This window comes from Pistacia vera, unplaced genomic scaffold (genome assembly GCF_008641045.1).
Source record: "Pistacia vera cultivar Batoury unplaced genomic scaffold, PisVer_v2 Contig788, whole genome shotgun sequence".
Lineage (NCBI taxonomy): Eukaryota > Viridiplantae > Streptophyta > Magnoliopsida > Sapindales > Anacardiaceae > Pistacia > Pistacia vera.
The window spans coordinates 83,360-95,887 of NW_022196654.1; the positions used below are offsets into that span (position 1 = coordinate 83,360).

Genomic DNA, 12,528 nt, shown 5'->3' on the forward strand with positions numbered 1-12,528 from the left:
ATCAATGAACATCATAATTGAGGGACAAATTTGTTTTGAAAGAAGGGAAGGTAGGCCAAAAGCCATGTGAAATATAATTGTAATAGTCCTTGGCTTAATGTTAATCGAGTGGGGGACAAAATCATTTTGAATGAAAGGAAAGGTAGGCCCAAAGTCATGTCAAATATATCAGGACGTACTATTTTCAGAACATGAATCNTTTTTTTCACTGGGGCAAAGAAATTTATCAAAATAGCTATAATGCATTGTGGTCTACAAGATAGGGAATATTAGAATGTGATCAGCTGGAGAAGAGAAGAGGATTTGCAGTAATGCTTTTCATTTCTGTTATCTATATGCCCTCTGTTTTGATTTTTCAGCTAAGCTGTTTTGATTTTTCTGGAGATAATGTCTTGGGAAGTTTGTTTTCTGACTACTTAAAGCAGTTAAAACAAAGAACTTTTCCATAACTGAACTTTGAAGCTTTAAATGTTAAATTTGCGTCATTGGTTATCTCTTAAGGTTGGATGGATCCAATCAATTATGCAGCGTGTTTTAGTTTTGATGCAGTGCATATTGGTTGAATTTTACAGCAAGATGACACACTGTTACCCCCTCTATACTTTCTTCATTTACATATGTTCAATAAAAAATTATGTATCAGAAAATGTTGACTGCTCATATTTTTTTTTTTCTTTATATGCAGAATTGATTTGCTAGTAATGCTAATTATGCTGAGAATATAAAGCTTTGTTACTTATCAGCAGATAAAATATACCAAAGGACAGAACTACAGAAATCTTGTAAGTAATATTTGCTTCTTAATGTCACAATTTGTATCATATTGTTTGAATTTTACAGCAAAATGACACACTGTTACCCTCTTTTTTTTCAGGTACTGAAAGGAAGCAGGAGAATTCAACAATAAATCTTCATGGATTGGAACTCTGAGTGCAACTTGAATTGTATTGCAGAGCATGGTTTGGGTCAAGCCTCAAAATCAATCTTGTCATCTCCAAGAATATCCTGTGATGCAACCTGCACAATGGATCAAATCCATTTTTGTTTTCTCTTTTAGTAGAATTCGGACACAACTCCAATTTGTTCTGAACAGTTTTTGCATCAACAGAAAGTCAAAAAGCATTCATCGGTGCCATCATTTGATCCATCAAACAAGATGCCCTCGTCTGCATGTCATGGAAAATGCACATTCAGCTTCAAGGATAACCATGGATTAGTCGCCAAGAGCAGAATTACAACCCTTGGCTTTCTCTTGACGACAAGCTTTCATTCATGCAATGGAATTTGGAGCTTCTTGTTTTCCACATGTCAGGGTGCAACTGAACGATATCGTTCACCATTTGAAGTGAGATTGTAAATTTGTTGGCAATTGCCTCTAAAAGCCTTGGATGCCATTTCCTTTGTATTCAATTCTCTGATGGTCAAGATAGTTTTCAATTAAGTTCAAACATTTAGTTTTAGTTAATGCAGCATATTGTTTCGGTACACAAAGATTTTGTGTATTATAAACGTTTTGTATCATTTCAAATACGCTTCTTGATTAATTACCGGACGAGAGACTTCATCCCAAAGATCGTATAAATATTTTTGTTGTTTCTTTGCTGTGCATAATAGATTACACTAGAAAAGATACATAATTTTGTATCAGGTTTTAACATTCAAAAGCACTAAAATTAGAAGAGAACATTTTCCCTAAACCCAATTATGTCGCTTAAGGGAGCTTCTCAATTTTCCCTAAATTCTGTCTGTAAAATCCTTTGAGCATATAAATTAATTGCCTGATATAGTTTTAATTGCAATTATTCGTTTTTGTTAACAGGACTTTCTATTCCTGGCTTTAACTTTCAATGTGAAAGAAAACATTGGTTTTTGAATTCTTTACGGCCCATTAATACTCTATAGAGATTAGAGAACTCAATTAATTTCATTCCAATTGTCTCCTCTAAAACTTACATGTTTTAATTTAATCCATTCGGGGTCGATTTATGTGGACAACATTTCAAAGCAAAAGATGCTCTTTCAATCACTAGAAAATTATAGAATTAATTAAAATTGACTTAAGTCAATGCATATATATATATAACAATTAAATTATGATTTATATATAACAATTAAATTATGATTTATAACAATTAAAATTATGCTCTTTCCTAGAATTTTACTGATTGAAAGAGCATCTTTTGACCAACTTTCTTCTTCTTTTTCTAAACTAATAACACGTCATAATTGAAGGACAAAATTGTTTTGAAAGAAGATAGTCCTTGGCTTAAAGTTAATTGAGTGGGGGACAAAGTAACTTGGAATGAAAGGAAAGGAAAGGAAAGCTATGTGAATTGAGAGCACTAAAATTCAAGCCATACAAGAGTACAATTGCATGTATGTATTGTTCTTATGGCCTTATTTGAGAGTTAAATCTATTGAATAATTTGAAATTTCATGTACAATTACTTGGAAATAGTTTTTTAAGTGGTTTAATTTGTATTTTTTTTTTTTAATTTATCCTTGTTGGGTTTTTTATAAAAGAAAAAATTATAAATTGTTTATATATAATTTAAATTTTAGATACGATTAAAAAGAGAGTTTTGTAAGTCGACTAATTTAAATATTTACTTTTAACTTATAAGTTGGGAGATTTTGAGACCGTCGGGCCAATGACATCCAGGTTGGGAGGGAGAGAGGACTAGCAGCTGTGGGGTATGGGGTTAGAGAGCAAGAGAGGGGCGGTGACTATGGGTGATAAAGAGGGAGATTGTGGGATATGGAGGAAGAGAGGAGCCACGATGTGGGTGAGTCATGAGTGGGTTAGGTTTAAGGGTTTTTTACAAAATTATGTGAATTGTTGATAATTATATAATTTTATGATAGACTACCCCAGTCCAGCCCCCTCCCCTACATGTTAGACATAATAGATAAAATTATTAAATTATATAAATATTACAAATTGTTATATTAAAAAAAAAAAGAAACAAAAAAATTTGAAAAAGTTAAAAATAAAAAATTTGGAAAAATAGAAATATCTAAATAAAAAAAGAATAAAAATATTGCAAAACTTTAGAAAGTTAAAAAAATTAAAAAAATCTAAAAAAAAAAAAACACACAATTGCTAAGTCGGCAGTTGCACAAATATTGTTTAGATTTTGGCTTTTTTTTTAGTTTTTTTTTTTAAGTATTTTTAATTTTTCTAAATTCTTAAAAGTATTTTAAATTTCCTTTTATTATTTAAATATTTGTAATTTTAGGTTAAGGGTTTGTATTATTTATGAATTTAAAAAAGAAAATTGTTATTTTACTTTCTCTTTAAATTTAAAAATGAGTTGATAATCAATTTGAGGGTAAAATAGTCAAGTTCAAAATATAATTAGTGTAAATAAATAACCGTGTTTGGTCAAAATTAATCAACTCTCATATTTAACAAGAATAAACTGATGGCAGGGGGTCATGTGGTAATATTTCTGGGGGTTTTGATGTCAAAGTTCAGTTTGCGAGCTTCAGGGGTGTAATAGTATTAAAACTTAATAAATATAAAACTTTATCTTTTACCCTTTATCATGTTAAAGCTAACTATTTGACGGCAAAGAGTTGAACGTAATTGCTAGTACCTGAGGGGATTTATGGTTTTTGGCAAATCTCGGGGGGTTTAAAAAAATCCCAAAATTAATGATAACAATTACGTTACTTTCACACATATTGGGAAAAAAAAATAAAAATTGAAAAATACATTTCAATATTAAATGCTGTTGGTTGACTTTTGCAATATGCAATAAATTTTAGGATAGTATATGGATGGCAGCATTCACTAATTATAACACAAAAGCATACGAAACAGATATCTCCATTTCTTCTCTTTCATATTATTGATCATATCTGAATATGGCTGAAGCAATTGTTTCGGTTTCGTTGGAGCTGCTGGATTCAATTCTACTTCCAACTGCTGGCTTCATAGGAGAACAAGTGAGGCTAGTGGGAGACGTTGACGAAGAAGTAGACAAGCTTAAGAACAATCTTCAAGCCATTCAAGCTGTGCTACTTGATGCTGACCAAAAACAAATGAAGAATAGAGCTGTGAGAGTTTGGTTGAATCGGCTCAAAGACGCATGTTATGACGTGGAAGATGTGCTGGATGAGTGGAACACTGAAATCATGAAACTGAAAATTGAGGGAGGTTATGTTCATAATGCTCTTGCTCCTGAGAAGAAGGTATGTTGCTTTTTTCCCTCTCCTTGCTTTGGCTTCAAAGAAGTTGTTTTACGACATGACATTGCGGTTAGGATAACAGAGATAAATAAAAAGTTAGATGCTATTGCAAAAGAAAAAGGTGATTATAATCTTAATGTCATTTCAGCTAATGAGTGACCTGATTATCAACGAATGCAAACTACCACTTTTATCGATGTATCTGATATATGTGGTAGAGATGTTGAGAAGAATTGTTTAATTAACAAGTTATTGTATGAGAGTAGTGAACAAAACCTCCAGATCATCTCACTTGTAGGGATGGGAGGAATTGGAAAAACAACTCTCGCTCAATATGTGTACAATAATGGTGATGTAAAGAGCAATTTTAACATCAGAATATGGGTGTGCGTATCAGATCCTTTTGATGAGCTCATGATTGCCAAAGCAATTATTCAATCTCTAGAAAATTCTAGTACTCCTATTGTAGGTGATCTACAATTTCTTCTTCAACGTATTCATGACTCTATTGCGGGTAATAAATTTCTTCTTATTTTAGATGATGTGTGGAATGAAGATTACAATAAATGGGAACCATTCTATAATTGTTTGAAGAACGGTCTCCATGGAAGTAAAATTTTAATTACCACGCGTAAAGAGTCGGTTACACGTATTATGAAGTCAATTGATATTATCAATGTTAAAGAATTGTCCTATGAAAAGAATTGGGAACTATTTAGGAGGCTAGCTCTTTCAGAAAGACCTGCTCATGAGTGTGAAAAATTAGAAGAAATTGGTAGGGAAATTGTTAAGAAGTGCAAGGGGTTACCTCTTGCTACAAAAACCATCGGAAGTCTTTTGCAGTTTAAAAGGAGTAGAGATGAATGGCAACGTGTTTTGCATAGTGAGATGTGGAAATTAGAGGAGATTGAAAAGGGCCTTCTATCCCCTTTGATGTTGAGTTATAACGATTTGCCATCCTCAATAAGAAAATGTTTCTCTTATTGTGCTATCTTTTCAAAAGATCATTGTATAGAAAAAGATAAATTAATTAAATTATGGATGGCACAAGGTTATTTGGGGTTAGAAAAAGATACAAAGTTAGAGACAATAGGTGAAGAGTATTTTCACCACTTAGCAACACGATCGTTCTTCCAAGAATTTTCAAAATATGAAGATGTTGTAGCAAACTATAATAAAGAGAGCTATAAGATGCATGATATAGTGCATGACTTTGCGCTATTTTTGAGTAATGGTGAATGTCTTGCTGTAGAAGTCAATATTGGTGATAATGATCCATTTATAAACTCTTCTAACAAAAATGTTCGTCATTTAATATTAAAGGTTAATGAAGGGGTTCCATTTCCCAAGTCCATTTGCAGTATCAAAAGTCTACGTAGTCTCATCATTTTTTATCATGACAACAGAGATAATGCATTGTTCGGTGGTCAAAATTTATGTGAATTGACATGTTTAAGGTCATTGATGTTCCATGGATTTGGAGTTAAAGAGATTCCAAAAGAAATAAAAAATTTAATTCACTTAAGATATCTCTATTTGGGTCTGCAAAGTATAGCAGAGTTACCAGAAAGTTTGTGTGAATTATATAATTTGCACACTTTAGACATTAATCTTTGTTATGATATAGTTGAATTACCTGAAGGGATAGGGAAATTAGTAAATTTGAGGCGATTAATAAATGATGGGTGTCCGTCACTACTTTACATTCCGAAAGGGATTGAGAAATTAACTGGTCTTCAAACATTGAGCGAATTCGTTATAAGTAGTGAAGGTGATAATGACAGCAAAGCATGTAGTCTCGAAGGATTGAAATTTTGAATAATCTTGGAGGGAGCCTTAAAATAATAGGGTTGGGATTTGTGAAAATTGCGAGTGATGGTAAAATTAACCAAGGACTTACGAATAAGGAAAACCTCACTAGTCTGACTATGGAGTTTTGTGAGCGGAAAAAGAGGGAAAGGGGACGTTTGGTGCCGACAACTCCTGGAGGAGGGGTATCATGTGAAGATTATGAATTAGCCCTCGAAGCCTTACTACCACCTCCAAAATTAGAGTGGCTGAAGATAGAACACTACAGAGGCAACACTTTTCCCTCCACTTGGATCACGTCATTAACCAAGCTGAAGTCTTTAATTCTTGGGAATGTTTCCAATTGTAAGAATTTGCATCCATTGGGGAAACTGCCATCCCTTGAAAGATTATATATACTTTCAATGAACAATGTGAAAAAAGTGGATAATGTGTTTTGGGGAATGGAAAGTGGAACCTCTTCGTCATCTTCATCCTCTTATTTCTTCCCCAAATTGGAAATACTTGAATTTCGGTATATGTACCCATGGAAGGAGTGGGACAACGACAATGCAAAGAAGGGAGAAGATAAGGAACATATTAAATTCATGCCTTGTCTCGCTGCCTTGCGAATTTTTTCCTGCCCCAGTTTAAAGGCACTTCCAGACAGCCTTCTCCAGAGAACAACACTCAAAGAATTGATCATTGAATTCTGTGATATTCTACGTGAACGATACAAAGAGGGAACAGCAGAGGACTGGCACAAGATCTCTCACATCCCTAAAATCAGAATAGAAGGAGGTAATAACTTATGTATGCTCCTTGTTATTACTTGATTTACTTCTAATCTACGAACTACATTACTTTTCTTTTTAATCAAATTATTGTTATATTGAAAATGTTAAGGTTGCTGGGTACGGCAATTTCTGCTGCCAACTTTACATAAAATTTCGAAGTTGAAGTTCAATATCGTCATTTGTTTAATAAATATATGTCACTAATTTTACAGCCTTAGAAGAAATTTCGTTTCCATAAGCATGCAATGGCAGGGAGAATTCGTGTCTGAAATAAGAAATCAGGTGATTGGCCATTGACTTTCCATAGAGTCTTTTATCCTTGGATTTCAAATTCTTTAATTAATACTCAATCAATGTAACAGGGGTAGATTCATTTCAGAGGTACAATTTTTTTAGTTTTGGATCAATGCTTACAGGACAGAGGATAGCAGTAGCACAAAGTGACCAGCTCTAGAAGAGAAGAGGATTTACAGTAATTCTTTTCCTTTCTGTTACCTGCTTAAGTTCTGGTTCGGATTTCCTAATATTCACCCACTCCCCGGCCCCCCCGCCGCCCCCTGCCCCCCGAAGATATTTTTAATGGAATAGGTTCTGTCAGCCCAGAATGACATCCTGAATATTTTTTTTTTTTTTTTTTTTGTGTGTGTGTGTGTGTGCAGAGAACCAACTTTAACATGATTTCATTAAACACTTCTTCAAGAATCAAGGTCATACAATATACCTGATTAAAGAAGTACTTAGTGTATGGTTTTCGCTTCTCTTACCTGTCTGACTTCAGGTTGGTAAGGTCAATCTTTTATCTTTATTTTTTTGGGATGAAATCTTTGGGAAGCTTGTCTTCATCTGTTATTTTTTTCTCCATATCTCCAATTACCAGATCGGAAGGATGAGGGAAGAAAATGAAGAATTACAGTAATGTTATGACTTAATTCCTCTGTAACTGGATGCTGTCCCAAGTTAAAGACACTGTCAAGGCGCCTTTTCTAAAGGATAACACTGAAACCATGCAGGTAATATAGTCTTTGATTTATCCATACTTCTTGTTACTCCTGATTTCAGTGCTAGTAATCAGGATTTAATGCATTGCGGTCTACAACAGAGAAGAGCAAAATGTGAGCAGCGGAAGAAGAGAAGAACATTTGCAGTAATGGCTTTCACTTTATCATCTATTTGAGTTCTGGATTAGTTTTCTCCATAAGCTTTCTCTTTTATGTTAATCATATTTTTTCGGAGATAATATACTAGGGAAGTTTGACAGTAATCCGAAAAATAATAACCTGGATTTTCAGATCAGCCAGAAGCAGGTACAACAGAGAATCTTTCTATAACAGAACTTGAAGTTGAAGCTTTTAATGTCAAGCTTTCTCTGTTTGGAATTTTCTTAACGTTGTATTGAAGATGCAGCTTGTTAGGGAGCCTCTCCATTTTTGATAAAATTTGCTTGGGGAAATCCTTTGGTGTCTCAATGAGGTTCTTTTTTCATGCTTATATGGTTTTTGAAAAAGCATTTTATTTCTTAATATAAAAACTTGATGTCCGTAATTTAGTTTTGATGCAGTGAACCAAGGTTAAAGAATGAAGATCATAAGATGGTGTAACACAGGAGTTGTTATATTGAGGTTCTTTCTATCTTTTACCCTTTTTTGGGGGGGCCCTTAAAATAGATATTTAAACCAAGAATGATATTTAATCAATGTTGTTGCTTACTGTAAAGATGTGAATGCATAAAGATGACAAGCCATCCACAGAAAAATAACAATGCATAAAGATGTGAAAAATGCAATGTTGTTGCTTACTATAAAGACCTTAAAAGTTGTTCAGCCAACTGTTGATTCCCGTTTCAATGGCCTCTCTTGAAGGACTCAACCACGAGGGTTTGTGCCTGCAGTAAAAGTAACTGCGGCAATCAATTGCTACCATTATAATTGAGTTCTGGGCATTTTGAAACGTCTCTCTGTATATCAGTTATAGCTTTAACTTTTTCTGGAAAATTTTCGCAAGTTTTCTCAGTTCTCTTCTGTGTCTATCACTCAAGGTCCTGAATTCTTTCAGATCGCACAAATCTTTTGCTTCTGTCAAATTAACTGGTTCTAATTGCTTATCATCTTGAGTTTCTGATTTCTTTAGGGATGGAAGCTGAAGCAAATCTTCTGTTCACATTGGTTCTATGCTTGATGTAGGCAAGAAACCACAAGATTTGTTGATACACTTGTGTCGAGGCCAGGTGATGAGCATATCCAGTTTTAGCTTCTAGATATGTTGTTTTATTAGGGTGCTGTCACGACCATCATATTTTTCTGATACTTTTCTAGATTTTGCTGACACACTTGAGCTTGATGTAGGCACAATTCCTGGCTGCTTGCAAAGTTGGAAGTCTAAGGGCAGTTGGCACTATTGCCCAGATCAAACCTTTGGAGTTTTCAAGCATCGGCTGTTGAGAATGTATTTCTGTGACCCCTGGTGAGAAAGGTACCAATTCTGTGCTTCTTTAATTTACCAGCAGCTGCTCTTAAGACTTTCTTAAACTGCTTGCTTTCTACATCATTTCTAGCATCACTTCTACAAAGTGCAATGCGGAGTAACCTTTTCCATTGTATTGCAGAGCACGGTATTGGTGAACCCTCAAACCAATCCGGTTATCTCCAGTATTATCTGCTACAAGCCTACAAGCACAGTGCAATGTATTTCTGTGACACCTGGAGAGAGAGTTAGGAATATCCTCTGCTAGTGTGCCCCCTTGATGTGGCAACATGTAGAGCAGTTAAATCGTCCTCATCTTCTTAAAATTCCATTAACCAGGTTGCTTCATCATGAGCTTCACCAGATCAAGAAACCCTTTCTCTGCAAGCTACGAAAATGCACTTTCATTATCATGGTTAAGCTTAATAGCTGTCCACAGATTAGTCTACTAGAGCAGCATTACGACACCGGCTTTCCCTTGACAACAAGCTTTATGCAATGGAGTCTCAAGCTTCTTGTTCACAATTGCAACCATTTCATAATGTAGCTCAATGATATCCTTTACCAATTGGTTGTGCCTGAACCTGGACGACAGTTTCAACGCTGCGTTCAAGTGATAATCAATTCTCTGTTCCAGAATTCCTTTGTTGTCTTGAACTAAATTCAGAAAAGCAGCTATATCATGGTTGGGAATTGCCTTAAGAAGCCTTGAAACTATCTCCTTTTTCTTAATTGCGTCTGCTTTCTAATGCTTCTAAACAAATTGGTTAGTTGTACTTGTTTCCCTCTCTCTGATCCTTTTCATTTACTTTTGTACTATTGGCCAATCACGCAAACTTCACTGCATCTCTTGTAATTAAAAGAAAACACATCTGATGTAGTAAATGCCCAATTGATGTCTGGTTCAACTTGGTGAGCTGGCATGAGATCTACATTTCTATTTCATACTAGATGTTATTGATAATACTAATAGGCATTGTACTAGTGATAATCCAGTCTTGTAGCTGGAAATGGGGCGTAACCCTTGTCATTGTATTGCAGAGCAAGGTCTTGGTCAACCCTTAAAAACAATCTTGTTATCTCCTAGTATCATCAGCTACAAGCACAGTGCAATCTAGAAAATCCAGTCTTGTTGGTTTTTAGAGCAAAATCCGGCCGCACCTCCACTACGTTCTGAAATCAACAAAAAAAAATTGATCAGCATTACCACATCAAGATGCCCTCTTTCTGTAAGCCATGAAAAATGGTCTTTCATTTTCATGGTTAAGCTTTGCAGCTAATTACGGATTACTCTCTAAGAGCGGCATTACCACATCCTTGATGACAAGCTTCATAAAATGGATCCTTAAGCTTCTTGTTCATAGATGCAACCATTTCAGGATGCAACTCAATGATATCATGAACGAATTTGACCCGCCTGAACCTTGAGGCAAGGTGCAATACCGTAGTCAACTGATAATCAGTTCTCTGTCCCAGAATTCCTTCGTTGTCTTGATTCAAGTTGTCAAGGGCACCTCTGTCATTTTTGGCAATTGCCTCAAAAAGTAAAAAACCTTTCCATTTTTCTTTTACTCAATTGCCTCTGTTAAAAAACTCTTGAAAACCAGTTAAAATTGTACAAATTTTGTGATGTGAAGTACTATTGAACAAGCTACATACTGTTATTCTCTTTCTATCAATCCATTGATGAACTGTATTCCTGTAACACTTGATTGATTCTAGTTGATAGTCAACTTTATACTCCTAGGAATGTGGATGTGAAAGTATCAGCATCTTTGATTCTTCATGGAATTCATCAGGTTTATGGTTGTTAATTAATCCATTTTTTAGGGGGTAAAAAGTTGCAAAAAACTTTTTGAATGAAGTTCAATGTTGCTTGCAAGAAGATGATCCATTTCGAGTAGAGTTAAATTTTGACGCTTTCAGTATGCATTATTTGAAGCTTCGAGTAAGGCATACATGAAGTTTAGTAGTTAGAACAAAAGTGTAGAACCAATTTTAATTTGAATACACGGATATTATAGGCACCAGTATGTGTACTCAAATTGGATCTTAATTAGAGCGCATCAACCACATTAAAAACAAATCATTTTCCTTCAAGGGATTATCATTTGAACATAATTTTAGCATACTTAAGACAACGACACAATCTAAACTCATTGAACAACTATTTTTACAAAATAACATCTACATACTAACAAAATCAAATCAAAACAGCTTTTTTTCCCTCCACTTTCTCCCGATCATTCAATCTGCAACCCAAAATCCTTTCTAAATCTTAATTTTTTCCCTTTAATTTCAGTTAGTTTCTCTTTTGTTTTCCAAAAAGCTCAATGAATGACTCTAAGTTAATGTTTAATTAGTTTTTATAAAGAGGTGTTTTTGTCAAATCAAAAGGTGTTGACTAATGTGGTTTAAGGTTTCAAAGTATAATTATTTTTGTTTTGGCCCAAATGATATAATCTAATTCTATATCATTTGGACTATAATTATTTTGGCACTAGAAGGAGGGTCTTCCCTGGCAATCTCAACAAACACGATAATCACAACTATTATAGCCATCGCATAACAATAATGGCATGTACGAGAGCATCCAGGAGTCAAACTGGTACCAATAGACCAATAATTAATGTAGAAACCGACAATCAATAATCAATTAGGGAGTCACAAAAGCTTGACCGCCGGTGATTCCACTCCCTTCGCCAATGAACCAATAGGAGGCAGTACATCCAATCCAGAAAATGCAGAGATGATGGACACGTTGAGATCTCTCGCTAGCGCGGTCTAGAACCTTCAACAAGAAGTAACCGAAATAAAGGGGGTACAAGAAGAAAACCAAGCCCCAAGCCAACAAAACATCATCGCAAGGATACAGAGTTGGGCGCTTGAGACTACAGATGACAATTCTAGCTCGTCTAGTGAGCGTCGTCATCAACAATGAAAAGTGAGAGTCTGTACAAGCATAGAGATCAAGGTCACGATGACCTAGGTCGGTGCCCAGGCAAACAACCAATAGGTGAAAAAGAAGATCGTTAGGAAGTTGCTCACTCTGAGCGAGCCAACGATCAAGCTCAGCGTGCCGGTTTGAACCCATGCCATAGGCAAGCGCACTCTTCGTGAGCACGCAAAGATCGCACCACGCGTCCACTAAACACTCAAAATTGACGTGTCAGTTCGCACCCACCTTGTGAGAGAGAAAATCGAGGGTCCACCTCGAATAATACTTGTTATATAAGTAATTACAGTTCATCCTCACATGTCACCGTGCACGATAAGAATGGTCAAAGAG

General features: G+C 35.1%; 3 protein-coding genes across 3 annotated transcripts; all 3 read left to right on the top strand.

Moving 5' to 3' along the window:
* The first annotated feature begins 3,870 nt into the window (after positions 1-3,870).
* LOC116116897 (putative disease resistance protein RGA4) lies at positions 3,871-4,353 on the top strand. The gene has a single exon (XM_031402934.1). The coding sequence runs from the start codon at positions 3,871-3,873 to the stop codon at positions 4,351-4,353; it is 483 nt and encodes a 160-aa protein (XP_031258794.1).
* Positions 4,354-4,368: 15 nt separating this feature from the next.
* LOC116116898 (putative disease resistance protein RGA3) lies at positions 4,369-6,012 on the top strand. Its single transcript, XM_031402935.1, has one exon. The coding sequence runs from the start codon at positions 4,369-4,371 to the stop codon at positions 6,010-6,012; it is 1,644 nt and encodes a 547-aa protein (XP_031258795.1).
* A 110-nt stretch (positions 6,013-6,122) lies between these two features.
* Positions 6,123-7,953, top strand: LOC116116899 (putative disease resistance protein At3g14460). Its single transcript, XM_031402936.1, has 2 exons — positions 6,123-6,783; positions 7,790-7,953. The coding sequence occupies exons 1-2, from the start codon at positions 6,123-6,125 to the stop codon at positions 7,951-7,953; spliced, it is 825 nt and encodes a 274-aa protein (XP_031258796.1).
* The last annotated feature ends 4,575 nt before the right edge of the window (positions 7,954-12,528 follow it).

Coding starts and splice junctions, on each gene's coding strand:
- LOC116116897 (XM_031402934.1), top strand. CDS start 3,871: ATGGCTGAAGCAATTGTTTCGGTTTCGTTGGAGCTGCTGGATTCAATT.
- LOC116116898 (XM_031402935.1), top strand. CDS start 4,369: ATGCAAACTACCACTTTTATCGATGTATCTGATATATGTGGTAGAGAT.
- LOC116116899 (XM_031402936.1), top strand. CDS start 6,123: ATGGAGTTTTGTGAGCGGAAAAAGAGGGAAAGGGGACGTTTGGTGCCG. Junction 6,784..7,789: donor TAAAATCAGAATAGAAGGAG/GTAATAACTTAT, acceptor GAAACCATGCAG/GTAATATAGTCTTTGATTTA.